The 26449-nt window shown below is 40.5% G+C and overlaps 2 protein-coding genes across 4 annotated transcripts; both read left to right on the top strand.

Moving 5' to 3' along the window:
* The first annotated feature begins 1733 nt into the window (after positions 1–1733).
* On the top strand, positions 1734–8460 carry oscp1b (organic solute carrier partner 1b). Of its 2 annotated transcripts, XM_067511514.1 has the most exons (10): positions 1735–1952; positions 3609–3763; positions 4070–4237; positions 4330–4410; positions 4511–4614; positions 5057–5185; positions 5681–5750; positions 5985–6124; positions 6237–6300; positions 7098–8460. In XM_067511514.1, exons 1-10 carry the CDS (start codon positions 1841–1843, stop codon positions 7206–7208), a joined length of 1134 nt encoding a protein of 377 aa, XP_067367615.1. In that variant the 5' UTR covers positions 1735–1840; the 3' UTR covers positions 7209–8460. The 2 variants fall into 2 exon arrangements, with proteins under 2 accessions (XP_067367617.1, XP_067367615.1); XM_067511516.1 differs by lacking the exons at positions 5985–6124; positions 6237–6300 and having other exon boundaries at positions 1734–1952.
* Positions 8461–10383: 1923 nt separating this feature from the next.
* Positions 10384–26032, top strand: stk40 (serine/threonine kinase 40). 2 transcript variants are annotated; one of them, XM_067510614.1, is made up of 11 exons: positions 10384–10610; positions 13504–13630; positions 14076–14161; positions 14989–15132; positions 16389–16613; positions 16855–16907; positions 19974–20089; positions 21341–21485; positions 21929–22048; positions 22241–22325; positions 22546–26032. In XM_067510614.1, the coding sequence occupies exons 2-11, from the start codon at positions 13513–13515 to the stop codon at positions 22762–22764; spliced, it is 1311 nt and encodes a 436-aa protein (XP_067366715.1). In that variant the 5' UTR covers positions 10384–10610; positions 13504–13512; the 3' UTR covers positions 22765–26032. The 2 variants fall into 2 exon arrangements, with proteins under 2 accessions (XP_067366715.1, XP_067366714.1); XM_067510613.1 differs by lacking the exon at positions 10384–10610 and adding an exon at positions 10689–11533.
* The last annotated feature ends 417 nt before the right edge of the window (positions 26033–26449 follow it).

Below are 26449 nucleotides of genomic sequence, written 5' to 3'. Positions count from 1 at the left end.
TTCATACATTACATGCTATGCAGGTGAGCTTCATAAAAACAACTGAGCTGTAGACTGTGAATAACATACAAGTTATATTTCAGCATAATTCTCCTATGAGAAAACAGTAGAATATTTTCACAAATAGGCCTGAATTATTCTATGAAACGTTAACATTTGCTGCACTAGAAACTAATCTAGTCACATGAAAAGATTGATTTAGGTCATTTCACCTACACCTTTTCTACTCCTGCTCTCTTTTAGTGCTAATAACTCAATATGTTCTATGCAGCTACATATAACCAGCACACCCGGTGAATCATAATGTCAAACCCAGCGGTCACTCATCAACCAGGCGCAGGCAGCTATGGCACAAATGTCCAAACAGGAGAGTGGAGCACAGGCTTGTGCTCTTGCTGCAGTGACTTGTTAGTCTGTGAGTAAAATACACAATACTTGTTTTTTCAGAGAGAGATTTTGTTTTCACTTTCAAAATGTAACGAAGGAAAACACTTGTTGTGCAGGTGCTCTTGGTTGTATCTGTCCAATGGCACTGAGCTGCTACACAGCAAACAAGTATGGAGAAAACTGCTGCTTGGGTTGTGTGCCAGGAGGCTTAACAGCCATGAGGACTCATATGAGACTGACTTATGGTATTCAGGTATGTCACTCATATAAAAACAATGTAGTTATATTCCAAAATTTCCTGCAGATTATTTCTTATGTTTTGGGTGGTTCTGTATTATTTTTAAAGTAAGGCTAACCAACTGTTTTCAGTACCTATGTTGTTGTGAAAGACAGAAATTTCATGAACTTAGGAAATAGTGGTTGTTCGTGGCTATTGGGAAAGGATCTTTCATATTTACTCAGAGAAGGTTGATGTTCAGTGCTGGGATTTTTTGTAATCTTTTAACCACAGGGAACAATATGCAACGACGCCTTGATGACCTTTTTCTGTGGACTTTGCGAGGTGTGCAGGATGGCACGAGAAATCCGCATCAGAAACGGAGAAATATCACTGTAACAAGACATAAAGACAAGGCTTTGGGCCACTATTTACAGTATTTTGTTTTTGTTGATGATTTCCAGCTGTTGTGAAAGTAATTTCTTTATTCCTTTAACATTCATTGACAGATCAAAAATAAAGCAGCTAATAAAATTGTTCAGTGTAATAAAGGTAATCCTACGTCGTACCGTACATGTCTGTGTAACAATGTGAGCCTTAATACTTATCTGTGTTTGTGTAAATAAACTGCATTGAATAACCTGCTACATATTTTATTGGTTTTAACATTATGTACACAACAAAGCAGCGCCAGTTAAAATGTGATTGTTGTTTTATGCTTTTTTAGCATATATATCATAAACGACATAATCCACACAATGTTCTGACAAAAACATGTACTAAATTAAATACTTTTGCTCAATATAAATCTATCTAAACCCTAAACCGTTTTTCCAATCTTTTTGGCTTGAGACTTAATAAAGGACTTCTAGAGGCTTAAAGCAGCACAAGTAAAATGAAAACAGATTTCTATATTCTTACATGAGGCATGAACAGAATAAACTTTTTGTTTTATCTGTGCTGTTTAATTTGAAAGGTTGGATTTCTTTGCATGTGCAGTAGATGCACAATATTGTTCACACTGTGGTTAAATCGAAAGTTTTACACCCGTCTGCTTCCTTCCTTTTCCTATACGTCACAACGCACAGAGCTCCTATTGGCTGTTTCCTTCGTGGCCTGGCAACCAGAAGAGGCTTTAAACAAACAGACCCCCCCCCAGTCAGCAAGCAATCGAACTAGCTAAGTCGCTAGGTACTTACATTGCCTTGTGCTATTTAGCCGTTCAAAAATACCAACATGTCTTCGAGGACTCTGCCGCTGCTATTCATTAATCTTGGCGGAGAAATGCTGTACATCCTGGACCAGCGGCTTCGAGCTCAGAACATCCCTGCAGACAAAGCTAAGAAAGGTAGTTAGCCTGACGTTAGCAGCTATCAGCTGCTATCAGCTAACAACAACAACACAAACATCAACCTGCAGTGAGACGTTAACGTTACGATACTGTGTGAGACCCGCACTGTAGGTTCGGTCGGTTTGTCTTTTGTAAGCTCACATAACCGGATAAAAACCAATGTCCGTTGTTTGTGTAGTAACGTCATAGTGTAATTCGGAGCCCAGAGAATCTTTCAGTAAACTGAAATACCTAAATGAAATGAATACTTGGTTTAGCCACCCTATGCCTTTCCACGCAAAAATCTAGGTAGATTCATGTGCACCAACAAATGGACACATGACTGCACACGAATCTTCCATAATATATTAATATAACTTAATATTATTATTATTAATTTATTCCCCAAAGTGACCAGACTAATTATGGAAGTTTTGCATGCAGCCACAGCTATCTGTGTATGTATGTCTTTTTTTAAATTTACTTTCTTTTATAGGTTATTTAAACCATCAGGGGAAAAAATGCCATGCTTCTGTCTCTTGATGTGATCCCACACCAACTTGATCATGTTTAGAGCAGTACTCTTTTTTTTTTTTTTTTTTTTTTTAATGGCTTTGGCAGAATGGTGAAATGCTGCGGAATGAATCTGGAGCCGGATAGACTTTGGATTTATGATATTTCATTGTGTTTAAGAATATAAGTATCTAAAGTGCGAAACCTTATGCGCGGTATTGTTTTTATTCAGTAGATTGTACGTGACATATATAGAATTTTTGCATACACCGACATGGGTCTTAACATGTGAATTTGTAGAACATAATTCCATTTACATATCTCCTCTTTAATTTATAAAGTTTTCACAGTAGCTGGATGGATAGAGGAGGACAGAAAGAGAGGTATTATTACAGAGCTTCAGTATAACCATGCTCTTATGCATTAGTAGCTCTTTGCTCTGCTTCAGCCTAGGCTGAACCCAAGCACTAGATCATGATAGATAAACAAATGAGACCTCATATGCACAGATAAGCTTACAAATAATGTACTGTGGTTGTCTGTGTACCTAGGTACACCCTACTTTTCTACTTGTGGTTCAGACAATCAAATGCTCAGGTCCTGGCCACAAATGTAACTATTATATTTTTTTTGGGGGGGGGGGGGGGGGGGGGGTCTTGACTGTATAGCCACATAAAAGGAATTGTTTGATCCCTAATCACGATCAAAGGATCATGGAAGAATTGGGTTGAAAACTATTGCTTAAATTTTAGTTTTTCATACATATGAAAGTACATCTGGGGTCACCAGTTTCTCTTTTTTATAGCAGTGCTTTATTTTCGCACCCTTTTTGCTTATTTGAAGTTTTATTTTCTTAAGGGTGAGTTTCACTTTTAGACTTACCACAATGACCAGGCTTATCTCTGTCAGTTGCAATAGTAATTGACAGATATACAGAAGCGAAAATTCTCCTACCTGGCTGCAGGCTACCAAGCAGGATAAATGCTGATGGCTTTCTTGGCTGCTGCTTTTGTAAGGGCCATTGGGTTTAAGCCTGAAATACCTTTAGTTGATCTAGCACAGTATGTTCATCTGCCGGCTTCTGGGCCTACATTAAATACTCCATGAATGTACATTTGTCTAATCTCACTTGACCCTTGGTGGACTTTTCTGTTGCACTAGTTATGAATGACATCATCACCACTATGTTCAACAAAAAGTTCCTAGAAGAGCTTTTCAAGCCACAGGAGCTTTACTCCAAGAAAGCCCTGCGGACGGTGTTCGACAGGCTGGCCCATGCATCTATAATGAGACTCAATCAAGCAAGCATGGACAAGGTAGATTGATCGCGTATGCTGATGTAATTTCACAGCTGATTTTTTTTTCTGATTTAAAATGTACTTTTTGGATGTTTGTTCTTAACTTTCAATTCACTAAACACACACACAGTTACACACATGCTTTTGATCTAAGCAAAGTGACGCTACGTATCACATGTAACCAGTATCATGTATTTTTTTCTAGAATCACAGTACAGTAGAAATTCTTAAACATAGACAGGTTCCTATTTGGCTCCATCTGGTGTTTATTACACAGCAGCAGCCTGGATTTTATTTATATACTGAATATGTTTCTCTTTGCAGCTCTATGACTTGATGACCATGGCTTTTAAATACCAGGTGCTTCTCTGTCCCAGGCCTAAAGACATCCTCCTAGTGTCTTTCAACCACATGGATGCAATCAAGGAGTTTGTGAAAGATACTCCGAGCATTCTTAGCCAGGTGGATGAGACATACCGGCAGCTCTTAGAGGTACAAAATCTGTGACTTTACTGTCATCCCACAGGAATGGATAGCAAACAGCCTAACTCAATTTCACCAATTTAGATATTTTTACTTTTCAGATGTATACACCATTGTCAAATGGTGAATTCCAGTTGATTAGACAAACTCTTCTAATTTTCTTCCAGGACATGCACATAAGAGTAAGTCCAGCATTTGCCTCAGGGCAAATACAGAACATTCCTTTTGTCCTTTTTGTTTTATTTTCTTCAAACCTTTTCCTGTATGCTGCTTCTATGCCAGGTGTCTATTTTTCTGAAGGACAAAGTACAGAACTCCAATGGACGCTTTGTCCTTCCTACCACTGGTCCTGTGCCTCATGGAACGCAGGTTCCTGGATTGATAAGGTATAGAAGCATACAGCTCATCTGCCTTACAGATGAAATTATCTTAAGTTTGAGGAATGACAGCAAAGAAAGAGAGATTCAAGTGCCATGCATAGTAAAATGAATATTTATCGATTTTATTTGCCTTTTGTCTTTTTCTTGCCTTTAGTCTGGTTTCTGATTGTACCCAGACACTGTAATCTGATGTTAAGTAGGCCTCTGTGCAGCTAATTGCATTACAGAGGTTTTGTTAAAGTATTTGCATTCTAATTTTAGATGGGTTGTATGTTTAGCATGAATTTAATTACTTAGTGATTGTACAGTATATGTGCACTGTGAAACACTTGAAACACTGTGGAAATAAGAGTTAACTTGCATAACATCTACTTTCATTACAGATAACAGAGGTGTTGTAGGCATGTATCTCCATAATGTATAATATTTTTGCATCGGGTAAATTTAGGATGTTTAGCTGCACTGGCGAGGAGGTGACCAGATTGCAGTTTATTAATGGAGGGAACTACACCACTGCTTTCCGGGAAGGATCTTTCGAGATTTTTGGAGACAGGGTCACCAAACTAGGCACAAACATGTAAGACTTGATTGTTCTTTTTTTGTCTTTTTCTGTTTTTTTTTTTTCATCGCAGCAATGATATATTTATTAATGGTGCTAAGTCAAAGGCATCTCGACTAGCCGCTGTGATCTTGAGGATGTCATCCATAAAGGTTTTTTGCACGCTCCAGTTTTTTCTCTCTTTTGTGCTAGGAAGTTCTAAGCGTTTAAATTTAATTTGTTTGTTTTGTTTTGATGTCACATATACAAATTTAAAATAAAAACAATACAGTAACACCATATAGAGGTTTTTATCTGGGCCCCATACCTCTCTGTGAATTCTCTCTGAATAGCAGCTGTGTATGAGACTAAACCAGCCAACCCATTAGTCCTTGACTTAATATTTATTTAAAGATACTATTTAATCATACTAGACATACAAGCATATACATTTAACATTTATATCACTTTTTCAGGTCATCATTTATATTTTGATGCATGTATATCATTTCTGTTTCTCTGCTTTTCATTTAGGTACAGTGTAAGCCGCCCAGTGGAAACCCACATGTCAGGAACATCTAAAAATTCTGCTCAGCACACTAAGGTGAAACTAGTTTTACTGTGAGCATTGTAAACATGCATAGTTTGGCATTGTCGATACACAAAATGTTTTGATATGTTTTGAAAAATGTGAATCTCGGTACGTTCAAAGAAATTAGATTAGCTGGTCCTGGTCTAGAACCATCTACATACTTGTGTGTCATCATCATCAGGAGAAGTATCATCTAAACAAGTATGGCACAAATATACAGAAGTGAATGATCCACTGTGTCAACAGGTCAACTCTGCTCCCAACCCTCTGGCCAAAGAGGAGCTGAATCTTTTGGCCAAGTTAATGGGAGGGCTAGAATTTCAGAAACCAGGAAATTCAGATAGTGGCTTTCGTGTCAATCTTTTTGCCACAGATGAGGAAGAAGAGTAAGTCCTTTCTTTGTGTGGTTATGGTTTTACAAACAATCAAATAATGAAAGAATTATTACATTATTTGTTTTTGTTGTTCAAAACCAACATTGCGATTCTGTTATCACAGGGAGGCATTAATAACAAGGCCGGATGAACTTTCGTATGGGGTCTTAAACATCCAAGCCACAAAGGTAAACCTTAGTCAACTGACCTTACAATGTACGAAAGGATTTGACTTTGTGTTCGAAAATCGAACTTTTACAGCACATTTAGTGACAAATATCCCACCATACATCTGTCATTTAATGCAGACTTTAAAAATCTCAAGGTGCTTGCTCTGCCATTCAATCCATAAGAGAATTTTGTTCCTAATACAAACTGATGTCAGACAAGTTGTACTTATTACATGATTACTCTAGTTTACAAAGTTCGCAACAAGAATGATTGACAGTCAACAAAACGCACAAAAAGAAATCATCAAATGAGGACTTGTCTTGTGTAGCTAGTGATACAACTATGTAAAAGCCACACCTTTGTGAAGATCCTCCATCCCCCTCCCCCTATTCCCATGTGTCCATATAATCCACAGACAGCTAGCTGCCTTATTTGTGATCATTGTTGTTTTTTCCTCGCAACTGTCCACTTGTGTGCTCTGATTGAATACTATGTTCCTCCCATTTGAAGCTCATTTTCAAGGCACCCCAACAACAAGTGTATCTTGTTTTTACTAAGATTAAATCATAGTTCATTATATGGTCTACACTGGATGTGATTGGTACCGGTGCAGGTGTAATACTGACTTCATTTTTTATCTCAGATCACTTAGGCCAGTGCAGACTACCTCAACGATAGGCTTTAAGTTGTACAAGCAATTATCAGTGTGAGGCTTTACTAGACTAACAGGATTTACTGTAATGAGGTATTAGTCCGTGCAATGACCACTCCAACAATGTGATTGGTTGATAACTTTGCCTTTTACAACCAACAGGCAAATGCTGAGCTGGCCAAGATCATGGGAGAGTTTGCAGAGTCTGGAGATCAATCTCCTAGCACCAGCAGTAAAGGAGACGACCTTCTGGCCATGATGGACGGTCTGTGACATGGTTATGCTGACAGAACAGCCCAGGACATAGTGCACAATGCATTGTCAACAGTTTGCTCTACTGTAGACCAGTCTGCTGTTTGTATCGGCAAATATACTGCAGCAACCTCACACGCAGCCAGAAAATCTTCTCCTTTGGGTGCTTTCACAATGCAAATGTGAGCAGGTGTTTTTTTTCAGTTGTAAAATGACTAACTGCAAATTTACATAGTTGACATCAAAGAATGTTTGGTGAGCCAAGCTTTAAGCTGTAATGCACTGCAATAGTGTGTTTGCTATAAACCAAGAAGAGTTCATACATTGACATATATAGTAGGCCTTTATCAGTTTATTGAATGTGCTTGTTGTAATGGCAAAACACCAATTTGTATGTCAGGATGTCACATTTTTAAAAAGCTGACTCAGATGGCATTTCACATAGAGGCAGTTCATCTTGAATATCAATAATACATCACAGATTTTAGATCTTATAGTCAATAAGTCTGTGTTTGTTTATTACATGGTATGAAGAGGGAGATGGTTAACTTTGTTTAATAAAAAAGTGAATAAATGATACTGTGGGGGATTAGAGGAAACCCAAGTGCTCTTTCTATTATTTGAGTTCCCTCAAACCTTTGTTTTCGTAAGAAATGTATCTTACATAACAGTCCTGTGATGACCGACATCTAAAACATTTTTCACTACTCTGTGATGTCTCTGAATGTTGAAATGTGGCCCGGTAATGGGCTCATGGACGGTGATATTATTATAACACAGAATAATGCAATATAGGCAATTGTCTACTTTGTAAATATGTTTATTGCATACTTTATTTAATTGAATATATTATTTTTCTTTGTAAAATGTAGGTGCATATTGCTGCAATTGTCAAATCAAATGTGCAATGTAGGGTTTTTAATAAATAGAAGAGAATTTTAAAAACATGTTTTTGCAAACATAATATGAACTGTGTCATCGGCTTGGATACTGATGCGCCAGTGACCTTAGTGGCATGAACCTTGTAACAACTTGTTGTAATGTGCAGCTCTAACAGTAGAGGGGGCTGAAGAACCTTGTATCCTGTCTGTTCACACTAACTACCAGGTATTGCTGCATTTTATGATGCAATCAGGTATTCTATGTTAAAAGTGTACCAAAAGGTGATGGGTGTACTTCTGAAGCCAATGTATCTTTGTTTATCTATTTATTTCATGATTTGTGTATTCTAATTAACTTTACTGAAATGTAAATAAACGTGTCACTGATTGTAGTAATTTATGCAGTACGTATACATTTAACTAGCAAACCAGACCATTATAAATAAAATGCCTTAATATCATCCACATTTAATCTCTGCTCATGCACAGATCTAGAATGAGAATTGCTATAGCAACAGCTACCTGTACCCACGATGTTTGTGTGCGTTCTGCCTGCAGACAAGTCAAAATGAGATTGTGATAGTCTGCACACCCCCAGTTAACCACACTCAAGACACACACGAACATGGTGCATACCATACAGGCAAAACATGCTGAGACATTTCTCTGAATTGATCTGAGGGAGGAGGATTCTGGTGAGATCTTCCCAATAATCTTGGCATTGGAAAGACAAAAACACTACATGCCCTGAGGCCTACCTGTAGAACAAACAGAAACCAGAGCTCACGCCACTCATCCTGTCTTGCTTTTTGTAATCTTTTACCATAAAGATTTGTTAATTGACTATGGATTGTTTTTGTTACTTATTTTAGTGCTATAATCCAAACAGCAAAAACATTTTTTCCAAGAAAAAATGCAAAAGTCATTTAGTTTAAAGAATAAATGTTCTTTCAAAGTGTAAAAAGTGCCATGAAGGCTAGAACTTAATAGACTGGACCAATGTAATATTAAGCACAGGTTAAAAAACATGCCACAAGAACCTCTAGAACATTTTTCTCATAAAACCTACATTTTGAGTTATGATTCAGTTTCCTCTTTAAAGGCTGTGGGCAGGAGTGTAAAGCCACAGGCTGGCAAGTGTTTTATGTGGCTGGGGGCATAGGCTTTGCTGAGTCAAGACAGGAAGACTAGTGCAACTTCAATAATCCTCTGCCATTTAGATTCCCCTCTCTGTGTCTATCACACCTGCCCACTGGTTTGAAACTGGTAAGTGTGGGTGCAATTGAAAGCTAATCAGGGTATCTAAATCGAGAACAGGTGGGCTTTACTAAATGTCACTTGCCTTTTTAAAAAATGCTTAGTGAGAAAAAGTGTAAGAAAAGTGAGCTGAATTGGTGGTTTTATGTTTGTAATGACCCAGCAATATTGCAATTCTAATGCTGAAATATTTATATGGATTTATCATTTGATATTTTATAATGTTTATTTTAATTACAGACAACTGAACTCAGGAGTTTCACTGAGTCAGATAAATAACAGAAAAAAGTGCAATAAATGCCTAATTTTACCCAGTTAGTTACAATAAATGTAACTGCAGCAGGGGTTTTCCATCCTGGTACTCAATGACCCCTGTTACACACTACCCACTGCTGAACACACCTTATCTAGATAACAAGAAGGGCAGGGGTCCTGAAGGACCAGGATTAAGAGCCCCTGAATTATAGGAACTTGTCAAAGATGAACGCCTTTCAGCTTGTCCCTTCAGAGTTCGCCACACGTGGATTTGGCATGGGTTTTTACGCTGGGATCCTTTCCTGCTGCAACCCTCCCATGGCTATCTGGGCTCGGACCGGCACCAAGCTGGCCCTTGGTGGATGGTCAAGGCCAGCCCTGGTGCCACCAGGGCCCCATAAATTAAAGGAACTGGTATGGAGAGAATTCATTCCAGACACCTTCATTTCATGTTTCACTGTAAATTATATTATGCATATTGGCTCATACTTTTTTAGATAAGGAAAACAAACAAAAAAAGCAATTTAATAGAAATTACAACATACTTATGACACAATAAATATAGAATATAGAATATTTTTGTATTGCATGTAGATAATGACAGTTTCAAGGAAACTAGATGTTTAAATGTTGCAATTCGCCTGTACAGAAAATACTGATGTGACTTGCTTAATTTTGCAAATTGTATTATGCAAAACATTTCATCATCAGTGTGCAACCTTTTACTAGGAAACTAAAAAGGGAAAAAAGACAGGTCCTGTCATTGGTCGATAAAAACTGTCAATCACATAAGTATGTGCGTCATTTCCGTTGTCAGGTGGCGCTGTCGCTGTGGAAAGATGCGATCAGCGATGAGCGGAGGCTTTTCCTTAATTGCTCATTTCGGTAACAGAGGCTAAACAACCCGAAACCAACTCTCTGTAGTCTCCCCGGGGGAAACGAGAAGCTCCGCGTATCTACCAGCGTTTCTCCAAGAAATGCCCATGTTGTAGGCGACAACGGAGACTTCACCCGGCGGTTTTGGCTCGAGGTAAGCGAGGTTGGCGGCTACATCGCTGTCTAGCCTTCTGGCACGGCTGGCCAGCTGTAATGTTACCCTACTTTGTTTAAATGGCCTCGCGGCTGATCCGTAGCCTCCACCTTGGCAGTGGCTTTCACCGCTCGTCGGCAACCCTTTCAAAGCCTCGCTGCTGTGGAAGGATTCGTGCTAAAATAGTGCTAACCTAGCTAATGGGCAGCTATGTGTAGTTTGCACCTCAAGCCCAACTCCTGTGCTGTGTGTCCCTTTGTGTGGCCGGTGTGCCTGGAGCTGTGGCAGCGTCCTCCGCTGAAGAACTTACGTTCAGCTTTTGTTGTTGTACTAACGTTTGCTAGTGGATTATGTACTTGTGTTCACACTTTGGTTTGTATAGCGTTAGCTTCTGAAGTCACGCGTACTATTGTGATTATTTAAAGCTTTCTTAATAGCCACCACAGTGTCCAGTTTGCCGTTAATACACGCCATGTAAAGCGGGTTAAATGTCTTGTTATGTCAAATAGTAGCCAAGTGTTGCGGTCACATAACATTAGCCTCTAACCATTCCAGGTAGTAGCCTCGCTGTCTGTGGAATGGTTTTTGCATAAGTTGCAGGGCATAACGTCAGCGTTTTACTCCACAAGTCGTGTCGTTTTACAGTCGGTGCTCGCTGCCAGGACCGAACGGTGTCCAAGACCTTGTGGTCGCAAAATGGCACCAAACGACGTGTGACAGTCAGTTTGCATTCGTTATTATTTTCGTGAAGGGAGTGTGACCTTGTGTCTACAGCTTTGTTGTGCAGTCAAGGGCGATGTTATTGCAATATTGTGGTAAACAGCTGCTGTGGAACATCGTATATGAGCGGACACGACGGACTGGCTTTTCAGACTAGCAGCACGCTTGACGCGTGTGGGACTTTACCTGTTGGGCCTGACGAGGTGTTTGGTCTATTTGTGGGTTTATTGATTTGGATCAAACGAGCTCAGTGGATTTGTTTTTGTTTTTAAATCTCATGTTTTCTACGTGCTCAAGTGTGCACTGGCATTTATTTTTTTCATCTTCATACTACCTTGATTGAGCAATTAAGTTGTTCTTGTAAAGCTAGACAAGTGGCCTGGAGTCTGTGTTGGTGGATCTTGAGACACCTACGTGGTTGTTTTCTTCTGATACTATTTAAGGAGCCCACATTTCTCGTGGGCACCGGCAGCGTGTCTCTCCTCCTTTCGTGTGATATGATTCAGAGGCTGTTTCTGTTCTTGTCCTCTCTGGTACAGTCAGAGGCAGTCTGACTTGCCAGATCACTGGCTGTGCAGCGAAGCACAACAGTGTCAGGAAGGATAACTGTGTGCTGTCACCACACTGATGTCATTTAGGTCAGTGTCTATTAGTTGGTTGCATTGACCTCTTGCTTTGTAGATGTGTCTGGGGGTTAGCTGCACAGCACTTCAGCTGGTATTTAGTAGATAGATGGATAGCCTTGGGTCAGTTTGCTGTGTGTGGCGTATACATTTGTAAGTCACTTTAGTGTTATAACTTTATCTGGCTGTAGAAGAAGAATGCATACAAGTTGAAGTCACAGATAACCTGATTTATAAAGGTGCAAAATGATCAAAAAAACAAAGTAGTGGGGGGGGGGGGGTTATAAGAAAAGTTTAAATGTAAATGAGCCTTAAGAGTTGCCGTAGCAGTATATCCATTTCATAAATGCTCTCTGCTATTGGCAGTGTGACTTGGTGTCACTCTGGCTTGTGCCATAAATGCTGTCAAAAACCCTCGGCTCATCAGACTCAGTGGGTGATGACTAGTGGAGATGGAGACAGATGGGCGAGAGACATGATGACACTGTCTGCTGTCTGGGATCACAAAAAGCCTCATGGAAGTGAGAATTCATACCAGCCCATACTGACTGCCAACTGTCCTGCCTCCACTCTGCCCAAAAATGCCAACTGGCGAGTGGCACACAATTACTTTTAAAAGCGGAAGATGGTCTAATTCATGAAAAAAAAAGTCTACTTTGTTCGACTTGCAAGACTTGTTTTATGTTCTAAAGATTTTTTGGTGTTTGTCATCACTACATTCTATGTCTAGTTTGGATTTTCTTAGTGTGAATCACCTCTCTTGCAGAGTTACCTAGAATATGTAGGTCACCACTTAGTTAGTGAGATTATTTGTGTGAGGAACAAACCTCATAGGTATTTTTATTTATTTATTCTGTATATTTCACATTCTTGCTGGTCACCCAGACTCTTAAGGATTTTGGAAACTTGGGGCTTGGCATTTCTTTTGTCAGCCTAGTTTGAACACGCGTGTCAGAAAAATGTCTGTAGATAAGACAAATGTACAGATTTTGCAATGAAACTTGAGTTGAAGGGTATTCTAAACCAATGTCCGCTGCACAAGAAAGAGAAACTTATATGCAGTCTAGTTATGAGATGTAAATTAAAAAATGATTTCTTTCAAAGGACTTTGTGCTAGTACAGTGCGTTTACATGTGAGAGCTTGCAGTTGAAATTCCAGATTGTGACACATTCACTGCCTGTTGGGGAGATTGAAAGTGAGGTGTCAGTCTTGACGCCATCAGCCATCATTGTGAATGGATCTGTAATGGCCTTACATTCACACTGAGGTGTTGGTAAATGTGTGGGAGGGACATTTAAAATAGCCTGGGAGGAGCTGCCCTAAGGTTTACCTCTTTTCTCTTTAGTTCATGAATACTTTCAGATAGCCTGTAGGAGTACTGATCAAAATCTAGAGGTCCTAAATTTGAAAGATTACGTTTATGGAATCATTATTTGGTTGCACATTAGTTATATTTGTTCGTCACCGGGTTGAGAGGTTGTGTCCTTGCAGTCACATGTGCACTTGTCCCTTTAACCTGACCATACACTAATCTGATTTGTCCTTATAGAGCTCCAGTATGTCCAAGCGGCACTCGTCAGAGAGGGGGGCTGGAGAGACATCAGGCAGGGCCAGCAAGCTGCAGTGTCCTGGGATATCTGGCAGTAATGCAAAAAGAGCTGGTCCCTTCATCCTTGGTATGGAAGCTACTCCATAGTACAAAAAAAAAGCACAAAATACTAGTGTGCATTTCTTTATTGATATGTTAAACTCTCGTGTGTGTGAGTGTGCCCAGGAAATCTGTAAATTGTATGTGTGAGTCGTCGGATGTCTGTGTGCATGCACACCTGAGACAAGAATGTCAAGAATTTTACTGATCCCCATGACATCGGCCAGAAAGGTCTGTGTCGGAGCAGTTATTTTCTGCCTATGGAAAATACATTTCCTCACATACTTTAAAACGTGTCTTTTCTTTTTCACTACATAAAGCTACTATTTGCAATTTAGAGTGCTAAAGAAAACATTACACCAAGGGTGCTAATGGGTATGTGCACAGCCTTTAATGAGTTGTAGTGAAAGCACACACTTCAGTATGGAGCCTGCCTTTTGGTCATGCAGCTGTTCCTTTTCTTATCCTTGCAGGGCCTCGCCTGGGCAACTCACCAGTGCCCAGCATAGTGCAGTGTCTGGCCAGAAAAGACGGCACTGATGACTTCTATCAGCTAAAAGTAAGTCTGTCGGGGTCGGCGTGTTTTTGTCTCACAAATGCCATCAGTTAAGCACAAAGTAAAAAGCTCAAGAAAAGCTGAGCGTAATATTCAAAACAAAACTTGTAGATGTGTGAACCTTTAACCTTCCTTTGTTGGTGTTCATTTTATGGCCTCCTGTAGTAGTCTGATGGAAACAAACAAAACCTCAGCTGAGCAGCTTGTTTATTGGGGCTATCTATCTGCTACAAAAAGGAAGGCTATGGAAAAGGGCCAAGCCAGCTGGAATGACAGCTTTTATGCCCCTCAACCATGTAGTGAATCTGTTCATAACCTTACCTTGAAACCCGTGACTAAAGTGCCCCAGTGTTGACTGCACAGCTTGTTCGGCTTACATTTATATATAAGCCACCGTTTTAAAGCTGCACTCATGCTCTGCACTTTTCCCTCCACAAATTGGAACTTGTTGTTAAACCTAAATTCATATATTCACTTCTAAAGGCTTAGTATGAAGACTATTAGATGGGCCACCTACCGACCATAGGGTCGGAGGTTTTGTGCGTACCTCTCCCTGAAGACATGTCGAAGTGTCCCTGGGCAAGACGCTGAACTCCAATCCACTCATCCCCAGGGGAGAGAGAGAGTTGCATCAGGAAGGGCATCCAGGGTAAAAAGTTGCCAAATCAACATGCTGTGGCCACCCTGAACTTGCGGAATAAGCAGAAAGACCAAAAAAGAGGACGATTAAACACTGAATAGTTAAAGGTCTCTTTCCATCGTCTGATTTTTGCATCAGCTCTTGCCTTGTGGCCTTTAATGTTTTTGGTTCTTGTTTTTTCTTACGGCAGATCCTGACACTGGAGGAGCGAGTTGACTCTGCAGGGGAGACTCAAGAGGAGAGACAGGGAAAGATGCTTCTGCATACGGAATATTCCCTCCTCTCTCTGTTGCACAACCAGGATGGGGTGGTCCACCACCACGGCCTCTTCCAGGTAGACTGGGTCCTGTACATTTGCTGCAATGAAGTTAAATTTCTGTTGACCAAGCATTGTCAATAAGACAAAAGTTATCGTGTACAATAATGAGCCGTTTCGTATGCTCTATGGTGTAATGTTCAGCGCTGCCAGTGAACATTCTGTACAATTGACACTGATAAATAATCAAACATCACCGTGGAGAAGTTTTTCACTTTCTATTTAGATTTAGAGAAGTGGCATATAGAGTTTAGCTTACCATTTGTCCAGCCAGCTGCATCTATTTAACTTATCCAAATTGTGTCAGAAATGAAGTGGGAGTATTTTTAAATGCCAAATTTATCTGCACTTCTCTTCTATTCAGTTTCATTCAATCACAATGAGTGTTCCCCCTCAACCTGTCTCCCCACCTGCCTCCTAATGTTATTGTTCAATTTGCCTTCTATCTGTCTTTCCCCTTTCCTGCTTTCTCTCTTTCACATCCTGTCTTTTCCACCAGTGTTCTCAGAATAGCAGCATTGAGCAATGCACTCTGATTCATTTAGGCCTGCAGTATTGATTGGATTATTATAGTGCATCTCCACTGTGAAATAACTGGTTTATAATGTGCACTATCAGAGGTGCTGACTCTTTAAAAAAACAAAGGGAAATCACAACCTAATGAGTGACCTTTTTGATTTTTGTCCTCTACCACCCAGAATATACAAATAGATGTCTTATTCTCATCAGCTACATGCAGGCTGTTGATGGATCACCTCTAACCTGCTTAAATTTAAGTTGAATGGATCAGCTTGATTGACCATTATATTACGGGAATCCATTCAGTTTGGTGCATTCATGGAATGCTCAACATGTATTGATTGGCCCTTGTTGGACAGTGTGCTACTGAATAAATCAACTGTGTTTGCTTGGAAATGTCATCTTTTGCTGCGTTGAGAGCGTAGTAGCCTGTATCAAAGCAATTTTGGCCTCTGCTAAACTCCAACAATGGTGGCAAATTGTTTCTAAATGTTTTTCTTGTTTTATTCTGTCCCAAAAATGCTCCCAATTGACTCCTGATCGACTTGCTGTAACAGAACTGCGTGAGTGCATTTGTATAAAGTTCAGCTTTCTTCAATCTTCTCCTGTCACACTGATGGGGTCCTGTTTCATCTGAACTGCACAGCTGGCCTTTCACTGACAATGAATGGGCAGCTGCTATTGGCCTTGGTTTTTTTTTTTTTTTTTTTGCCATAAGTGTGAACGCCCCAATTCATGGTGTTTCTCTTCCCCAGGATCGAGCCTACGAGATAGTGGAGGACTTGGAGGCCAACAAAGTACGCAAGATGAAGAAACGGATCTGCCTTGTGCTGGACTGCCTATGTGCTCATGACTTCAGCGACAAGACAGCAGATCTAATAAACCTTCAGCATTACGTCATAAAAGAGAAACGACTGAGTGAACGCGAAGCCATTGTTATCTTCTATGATGTGGTGCGTGTGGTGGAAGCCCTTCATAAGGTCAGTCAAGAATGGTATTGATACTATCCAGTCAGCCTTCAGTGAACACCAGAATGCTGCAATGTTTTTTGTCAACTGCAGGAGAAATTGCTTTGCTAGTTCTACATCCTTTGTGATTACTCATTTCCCATGCTTGTGTGCCACTCCCAGAAACAAACTGATTGTTTTGATACCAGTGATTCACTAGTCACAATTTAACCAAGGATTTTTTTTTTTTTTTCACCCCCGTCTCTCTTTCCAGAAAAACATTGTGCATAGAGACCTCAAACTAGGAAACATGGTGCTGAACAAACGGTAAGATAAAACTCCTTCCTCCTTTCAGCCTTATTAGTTAGCAGGCCAAAAAGATCTCATTGTATGGATTCAGGTTATTTTAGTCTGCCAGTAAAATCACCTGATGTGTATGGGGGCCCTTGGTAGGTCCCAGCACCCTGTGTCCTGTGTGCACTTGGCTCAAAATCCCAAGCAGGTATCACATTCTCAGAAAAAGGGGGGGAAAAAAATCAGCCCTCGATGCATCTACAGCATCACTGTATTCTGGTGCTGAGATGATTTGTTCCCCATAGTTGGATTTTTAGTAAGAGGGTAACAGGCAGCAAAGAACAGGGCATTGCATTTTTTATTTTTTTTTGGGTGGAAAGTGTCTGGGGTATAGTGTCTGAGCAATGTTGCTAAGCACAATGTATCCTTGATTGTGTATCACAGGTGTCACTGTGCTGCATTTCAGAAAGGTACTGCAGTTTGCAGAACTCATCTGTAAAGCCCTGTCCAAGCAATGTATTTACTCAGTATATGAGAGAGACATTGTGTTTTTCTTCAGGGGGGGAAAAGCCACACTTTCTTGCAGTGAGAAATCTGGTGTGTACATGCTAATTAATTTTTTCCAAATTAAGTTTTTGCATTGAGCCTAGGGAGGTTGTCTCTAAACTGCAGGGTTCTGCATGAATTTAGTTTACCAGAATTTCTTAGATCGTAAACTACTTTGGTCAGACTTCTAATATATGGAAGGAAATGACTAACTTGCATGCATGCACGCACACCCTGTCCCTGTACTTGCACTTGTTTACAATAATATATTTTCATATCCAAATTTGTGTAATCCTTGCATTACACACAGGTTAGCGTAATCATACGAGGCCCACATAATATTTGGTCAATACTTGTACATGATTTACATTTGAGTGTGTGCAATGAGATGTCACATTTCTAGAGGACCAGCAACAGTAGTAGTCGTGGTAGTGAGGAAACACGGTTTTGGCCGGTGGAGGAGGGATGGGGAGGGGGGGGGACCAGACGAGCGGAACACTCCGTCCCAGCTGGAGACAAAGGAGAGGCCTGCCAAAGGCCCCATAGCTCAGAGCTGACTCACACCGCAATGCACGTCATGCATATACACACACGTGCACACAAATTAATTTTTTTGGACCCTCAGCTTTATCTTTTCTTTTTACACCTCAATCCCTCAAGTTTTTGTCTGTTTCTGCTTTATCCCCTATGTCATCGCTTTTTTGTGTGTATCATTCTTTGCTTCCTACTATATTTTCTATGTCACTCCACCCTGGATGTATATGAATGTAATTAAAGAGGTGGTCAGTTAGAGGCAGAATGATTCCAAAACCACCCCCTCCCATCTAGCTTAATGTCACTCTGGGAAATGTACCTATGCCATCAACAGGCTCAGCAGGTTATGCAAAAATGATGAGATTTCCTCTTGCAAAGCTAGCTGTTATGAAAGCAGGATGTCATGAATCAATATGCAGGGCCATTGATAAAGGTTAGCTCCAGATCGGCTTCCTAATTATACTTTTATTTTTTTATATGTAATGATGGACAAGACTACCAGTAGCATGATGCAATAATCCATATTGCAGCCGTAATTTGGCCTAAAATACTGCTACACTAGCTCTAATCATTGGTCTTTACTTAAAATGCTCGCAGCACTTGCTAAAAGTCGAAAGAAATGAAATTTGCTGGACTACGTAGATGCTGGCCTGTGTTTAACCTCTTTTCTCATGAGCTGGTGTATTTTAAGCAAAATATTGCGGGCAGGGGTTAGTTGGGTTTCTGGTTTCCTGACTTGCTCAGGGTCCCATGACCAGGAAGCAGAGATGGTGCGGTCTCTCTCGAGTCCCCAGGGACCCTGTCTCATGAGGAAAACATGCATTTTCATTTATCCAGTCTCCACTGCAAGAATAGAAACCTGGGTCGTGATGCACACAAACAAAAGGGCTGACTCCTCCATAAAGGAAGCTTTTATGTTGAGGGTCCTTGAAGCACAGCACTATTCCTGTGGCTTATCATTGTGCACATCACAAGGCCACTGTAGCATTCTAGAGGATTGGATAAAAAAAGCTGTAGAAGGGTTGGATCACATAAGTAGCTGGAAATGATGTGGACAGAATGTTCCACGGGAAGACTGAGATTGGAGCATTTGGTAGAAAATTGAGTATTTGACAGGAATTGGCTCCAGATGCAGTAATGGGAGCAGTGAGTGTGTATGTGATGGAGAGTGTGAAAGTGAGAAAGAATAGGGGAAGCTGTTGACCTCAGGCTTTTTAGAAAGCGGATGTGGGTGAGGAGCATGATCTAGAGAGGACCCAGGCTCTAGACCATGGCTCTTTTTGTGTGCACTCGTGTTTCTAAGTATATTTGTGTGTGTGTTCAGCATGGGAGTGATTGTGTGGGTGCAATTCAAGTCGCACGTTTGTGTACATATTTTAAATCATCTTAAGCTTTACATGCCTTTGCCAGCCCATCACCATGCAGGCTTAGTCATCAGGGCAATTATCCCAGGCCGCAAGTTGACTCATATGTTTGTCAAAGTGTGGCTTTATCTTCTCTCTGCTAAAAGAACAGATATAGAACAGTCCATAGTCCCTCTGCTGTAATACTGTTAGGTTTCACTCCAACACATGCAATCTATATTTACCTTGATGACTCAGAAAAATCCTGTCTCCCCCCCTTTTTTTCATTGTTAAAGAAACCAGATTGATCAAATATGGCTCAAATAAGTAATAGATCTCAGGCTTTGAAGTGTCAGTGTGTCTGGAGGGATCTTGGATCTTGTTCTGGGAAACATAGAAAGATGGCAATCGGCTAAAATTGTTGGTAATAGTATTAAATGGAACATGATGTTCATTTAATGAAAATATCGCATCAAGCAAAGCGTAATGCAGGCTGCATGAAAAACGTTGCAAATGAACCATGAGATTATTAAAACAACTCTGTATGGTAGCAAGTTCTTGCTGTATGTTAGCCTGTGTTTTATCAGACTTACATTTGCTCTTTTTAAGACTAAAAAGTCGTCATTATTTGACTCAAAATCAAGTATTTATCAAGTGTTTGTGTGTTTGTTTGCAGAACTCATCGAATCACTATTACCAACTTTTGTCTGGGAAAACACCTGGTTAGTGAGGATGACCTGCTGAAGGACCAGAGAGGAAGTCCAGCCTACATCAGCCCTGATGTATTAAGTGGTGAGTGAAAAATTGTCACCATGCATGTCTTTTCAGGCCACCTCACTAGTGCTCTAAAGCTTGCTTCTGACACGGGTTGTCTGCATCACCTGGCTCATCGCTTTTAAAGAACATTGGGCCATCTTATGTGTGCAGGTGTTTAAAATCTTCCTCGTTGCCTTGGTTTCAACATTGTTAGCAGTGCAATAATATTGTGAAGTGTGTTAACTGCAAGTTAAACACACTTGTCTAATGCCAACCCAGAGAGTTCTATCTACTAGAGTGACCCTCATTGATCTGGGTCCAGATGGGATCCTGGTGTTCTTTTGAAGACCATTGCATAACACTTAGCAGTCTTGTGTTTGATTTTCCGGTATTAGGCAACAAGGAAGTGGATATGTTGCAATCTCGGACTGCCAAAAGCCAGGAATAGCTTTTTCTTTCGTCTTTTATCTGTGTAATCACTGTGATGTTGCATTTTCTCATAGCGTGTCTGCAGAGAGAGGGGAAGAGGAAATACATTTTATTGTCGAGCTTAATGCTAATTTGTCAAAGCAAATTTGAAGACTTGTGTTGATGCTTGGACATGCACTTCTAACTTAGACCCATGGTTCCATCCATTTAATCGATTTCTCGAGCAACAATCTGGACAGTGAACAAGATTAAGAAGATGAACATTAATCTGTAATCGTTCACCTCCAGCTACTCAAACTGTAGATAAAACCCGGGTGTGTATCAGCATAACGTGACAGGCACACAATTAAACAGAGCTTCAGTGACTCACACACTGATGACTCACTTGAGGGAAACTACTCCCATCTACCCCTTCCCCTCCCATCCCCAACCCCCGCCTCTGTGTGTGTCACAAGCTTTAACATAATTGCCTGCTGCTGTTGCTGCCGCCTGCCTGGCTGTAACAACACTGCCTATGGTCATGCACAACCATGATGCTCCACCCTCACCAGCTCCAGTTTATTCATTGCTGATCCACAGCTGATTTCATTGCTCAGGGTTAACTATAAAAACAGTTCTCATTTAATAAGTCATCAGTGTGCTGGAAATTTCTAGGAACTGTAATGGATATAAAATCATTGCTTGTGTTTGCTTGTTAATCATTAGACATGGTGACAGGAATTGAACTTGTTAAAAGGTTGATTGCCCACAGGGCAAACCTATCATTGCATCAAACAGACTCTGCCTGTTGGGTAAACTATTGTTTAATTAATTGATACCAAACACTAAGCCTAATCTTCTTTCTTTCCTGTTACCCAGGTCGGCCTTACCGAGGCAAACCCAGTGACATGTGGGCTCTTGGTGTGGTGCTGTTCACCATGCTGTATGGCCAGTTCCCCTTTTATGACAGCATACCTCAAGAGCTCTTCCGCAAAATAAAGGCTGCTGAATACACCATCCCAGAGTGAGTATTTCCCATCCATGTGGCGTCTGGTGACTTATTCCTCGCTGTAGAATTTAGCTGCTCTGAAAATGGCCGTAGGATACAGAGTTTTTATTCTGCCGTGTTTTGGTTTTTGTTTTTTTTTCATTATCCTGCACTACAGAAGTAAATTAAATGTAACTAAACTTTCCAGATTTCTACCCCAACAAAATGAATCATATGTATTTAACATAATATTGCAGACTCAATTGTAGATTACAGGCCTAATTTTTGCCAAATTAGGGTTTATAGGCCTTCAATGAAATGCAGTAAAGGGAGATTTATTTATTTAAAGTGCCATGCACATTGTGTTTTACTCTGTTAGGACCTGAAGTCAATGCCAGTATAATTTTTCAATAATGTTTGTAGTCCTGTGACTCACAGACACATTTGACAAATAAAAATGTCTCTCCACTTCTTCACAGGGACGGTCGTGTGTCAGAAAGCACTGTGTGCCTGATTAGAAAGCTGCTGGTCCTGGACCCTCAGCAGAGGCTTACTGCAGGAGAGGTGCTGGAGTCTCTCAGTGCCATTATTGCCTCATGGTAATTGCTCCCCCTGCTGGTTTTAGAAAGAAATGTCCAATGTACCATTCCCGAAGTCAAGATTTGTGTTGTTGAAATGCTGAGTAACAGTGAATTACAAATTAGTGCATAGTGACTACTCCTAGCTGACATGAGTGTTTTCACATTGGCAAATATATTGTTAACCATCATTTATTGTTTTTCCAATGACAGGCAAACAGTTTCGTCATTGAGTGGCCCTTTGCAGGTGGTGCCGGATATCGACGATCAGATAAATCACCCAGAACATCTGCAAGAGGTAAATGACTAAAGCAACATTGCATCTCAGGTCTGAATATGCCAGCTGTTGTATAAATCCAGAATATGTAAAACACAGCTAGAGAAGTGAAAATACAACTCGCCACTTCTTTTTTCTTGAAATTTACATGACTCAGATACTCTTAGAGAAAATGTTATTTCCATCAGCTCAGATGTTGCAGCACATTGAACAGATTTTTTTTTTCATTTTCTTTTCCCAGGCCAAGGTGATAGAAGAGTCTTCACAGTATGAGTTTGAGAACTACATGCGCCAGCAGCTGCTGTTGGCAGAAGAGAAGAACACTATCCACGAGGCCAAGAGCTTTCTCACAAAGCGCCAGTTTGGCAGCATCCCACCTGTAAGGCGTCTAGGCCATGACGCTCAGCCGGTCAGCCCGCTAGATGCTGCCATTCTGGCTCAACGTTTTCTGCGGAAGTAGTCCTTAACTACCAGTCCCAGTCTTTCTGATTTTTTTTTCCCCTTGAAAACCTGCGGAGCACAGACGATTGTAGAGGATAAACTGACCTCCCGCAAATGGGGCCCAATCTGAACCGGGGTACAGATGGCCCCGTTCATAGGGGGGCTTTAGGCAGGCTAGGTGGAATAGACATGAGAATGATGCTAGAACAAACTGCAAAACCAGAATAACAGTCCTCGTGTCTGGATCCTGCAGTGAAATATGTAAACGGCCAGAGGAAGATGTGAATCATGGGGTCCCTGTCACAGGTCGTCCACAGTCAGATGTCTCTGTGCAACCAACCTGATGGGCACAGGGCTCTGCCTGAAGTGGCGAAGACATTTTTAACCCCACATTCCTCCTCCTTTTGAAATCCCCCTACTGTAACAATTTTCCCAACTCTGGATACCCTGAGCAATACAGGACCAGTATCATGTAGCATCCCTTTCTCTTCCGGGTGGTAAAGGTATTGCCTCAAAGATCACCTTATCACAGATGCCACTTACCTATACCTCCATTCCACCTCTCTTCTCTCACTCCTCCTTCCTCTTTTCCTGTATTGGAAATGATCCAGACTGGTCCTGTCTGTAACGTTGACTTCAAATCAATCTACCTCTCTGTCTCTCTTCTCTGTTGGTAAACCATGCTCACTGTTCTGAGACAAGGGATTGTAACAATGGAGTCTTGATGCCACCAGTGACGCAAAGCATTAATGTTTTATGTGGGACTGATAATGCTTCGAAACTCTTTCAGTGGTTTCAAAAATCCGAATAAGCTTTTTATCATTTACCCAATAAGTAGCATTTTATCCCTACTTTAGCATTGAAGATGTTCAATATCAATGTAAACAAGCGTTCTTTGATATTTGCAGAATGCATTGTTTTCCCGCTCTTGCTCATCCCTGTGGAAATCTTTTTAGCATCTAGGCAGCTAGTGAGGTACCTGGAAGTCATGATGCCAAGAACTGAATGAGGGGGAAAAACTGTTGGATCATCCCTGCCAAGGCATATTCATGGCTTCCTCGGTGCCATAGTGAAGATCAGGCGCTGTCGTGTTTCTATTGCCAAAAATCGTGTTAAAATTACTCTTAGCCAAGGAAACCGGTACCCACGACCTCATTCAGAATCACTTGGCTTCCAGGTATTCCAACTTCCCTTTTTCTCCATCAAGACAGATCATGGGACGTGTTTTTCAGTGTGAATGTGAACTGTTGTTCTATGCTTTAATATGTCTACAGTGTCCGTGAGTCTGTACATATGTTTTGGGTCAGGCAAAATGAGTCTGTGGAATTGTCAAGCTGTTAACCTCTGACAGTCTCAGACTCTTTAAGCTAGCCTGCAGTCTTTGTGTTCTGTTAACTGGCCTGCCTCAGTGGCAGACACTGTGAAAACCAGAGCAGGCTTTGCTAAGCGGTGGTTTGACTGAATGTTGACTGCAAGGATTGCAAAATATCACATCTATTGCCATTCTCAAGCCCTCTCTAGCTCAATTTGTAGATGCTTGTATTGTCTCACCGTATATAGGCTCTCTGACAGACTAGCCAGCGTCTGGTAATCGATACTGTAATATTTCATAGGGAAATTTAAAAAAAATTAAGACTCATTTAAATTTAGTTGCTGGGTCTTCATGGCTGAAATCTATTCTCCTTTTATCAATTGTTTCTTCAAACCATGGCAAAGCTACTAACCAGTGACTGTTAGGCATCTATATACTGCAAATTGCCTTTGCAGATTATTTGCTTTAGGTTTTCTAGACTTGTGTTTTGTTTTGTTTTTTTTTCTTTCCTATTTATATTCAAACAGGTTGCATGAGCATATGCTCTGGAATATTTTTTTTTTAATGTTTATCCCCCCCACTTGTAATTTTGTGTTGATTTATTTATTCACTAGTGTAGACTCTTTCCATCCCCCATACCACTGGACCTTGAATCACATACAATCGTAGTCTAAGATATTTCAGTTTGTCGGTGCAAGACTAGGTAACATATGCCAGTGATACAGGCCTGGTAAGCTTTAACAAGTTTTGCTAATTCTAGCATTTGTTCTTTTTTGAACTTTGTCAATTTGATCCTTTTTAGCCACATTCATGAACAAGTAGCATCTCTTTCATTTCTTCCTAAAGTTTCTTGCCATTTTGCCACAGCCTCTGTGGTCAACTTAAGCTACACTAAAAACGAGACTGACTTTTTGCATAGATCTATTTTTTACAGAATAAAAAGTAATATTGGTATATCTGGATTTGCAGGATGTTTTTGTTTTTTTTTCCCCTCCTCCCTTACCTCTGTTTCATTAATCCCAACCCCCCACACAAGGCTGTGCTCTCTGGTCAGTGTGTAAATAATGTACCATCATGACTGTGCCAGTCATTGTATGTAGTTCAACCAGTGAGATACCAACTCTTGTTTCAACACATGCCAATTGACGTGCATTATAGGCCACAATAGCCATCAACCACCACATCAAGAGGCTAACACAATACAAGAGAGCGGTCTCCTTTCTCCCACTTCAATGTGAATTCCATAGGCATACAGCAGTATTGTAGTAGTCTAGGTTGTTCATCAGAAAAGGGGTGCTTTATGAGCACTGCAGCCATCGCTGTCTGTCTGTGGAAAGTGTCTTACACCATCTTCCATGATGACCAACTACAGAGTAGTAAACTTGAGATTTAATAGATCTTTTGATGTAGATATCATCTGCCCCTCCAATCAAAGTGTTTCACTTTCTAGCTAGTGGATTGTACCACATTCAAATGTGTGTTTTTGCAGAGTTGTATTGGTCGACTGAAATGTCAACTTAAAAGCATGAAAATGGTGTGCGGTAAACTCTGTTACATGTGACTGTGGCATGATTTTGAAATTGCAAAGACAGCACAATTCAGATAATTTACTCATTTGGCTCCTTAAATTGTACCGTTAAAAGTGTGTATACCCCAATTGGTTGTATATTACAATTTGTTTTACTTTTTAGTATATTCAGCTTTTATTTTTCATTCTGATTCTAAAGTTAAGTCATTATAGCAAATATAACTGACTGTTTAAACTGGAAACCTGGTGTAGGATACGAAGTGTGGTGTGGTGTAGTTTAAACCCAATGGGACAATGTGTAAGCTGCTTGGTTGGACACGGGCATCTAGATACAGAAAAATGCATAATTGTACAGATGAAAAACACGTTTGTATAAAAAAAACATATTTTTCTACTTCATCAGATCTCTACATGCATGTCAGCAATAAACTTTGGTATGGAAATATGTCCTTTCTGTTGTACTCCCTTTATTTGCCACTAGGTGGAACACTTCCTTAAACAATGAGTGCAGTAGGAGACGTAAATTGGAGAACATTGCACTCCGTGTTTTTTTGTTTTTTTTTTTGGTGGGCTTCTACATATTTCTCTTTCTGATGTGGATAATACGGTTTACTGGAAATGTCAGTTGGACTTCTAAGCCGGACATCTGCATGTTCTTTTACATGTTTGTGAGGTTGCTGCCTGTTTAGCCAGATCTAGAATAATCATTCCTGTAAAGCTCTAAGCCGCCTTAAACCTGTGGTGAGTCAGACTCTGGTCCAGATCGAAGTAAACATGCTCAAACAGGGAGCCTTCTACTGTGGGGACCCCCCCCCAACCCACCTCAGGCATTGAATGCACAAACCTCCTTGAGCAGGGCATTAA

This window comes from Channa argus, chromosome 7 (assembly GCF_033026475.1).
Source record: "Channa argus isolate prfri chromosome 7, Channa argus male v1.0, whole genome shotgun sequence".
Lineage (NCBI taxonomy): Eukaryota > Metazoa > Chordata > Actinopteri > Anabantiformes > Channidae > Channa > Channa argus.
The sequence above is the reverse complement of the archived record's forward strand: the minus strand, read 5'-3'. Positions and strand labels throughout refer to the sequence as shown.

Coding starts and splice junctions, on each gene's coding strand:
- oscp1b (XM_067511514.1), top strand. CDS start 1,841: ATGTCTTCGAGGACTCTGCCGCTGCTATTCATTAATCTTGGCGGAGAA. Junction 5,186..5,680: donor ACCAAACTAGGCACAAACAT/GTAAGACTTGAT, acceptor CTTTTCATTTAG/GTACAGTGTAAGCCGCCCAG. Junction 5,751..5,984: donor ATTCTGCTCAGCACACTAAG/GTGAAACTAGTT, acceptor CTGTGTCAACAG/GTCAACTCTGCTCCCAACCC.
- stk40 (XM_067510613.1), top strand. CDS start 11,453: ATGAGCGGACACGACGGACTGGCTTTTCAGACTAGCAGCACGCTTGAC. Junction 11,534..13,503: donor TACCTGTTGGGCCTGACGAG/GTGTTTGGTCTA, acceptor TTGTCCTTATAG/AGCTCCAGTATGTCCAAGCG. Junction 13,631..14,075: donor AGCTGGTCCCTTCATCCTTG/GTATGGAAGCTA, acceptor TTATCCTTGCAG/GGCCTCGCCTGGGCAACTCA.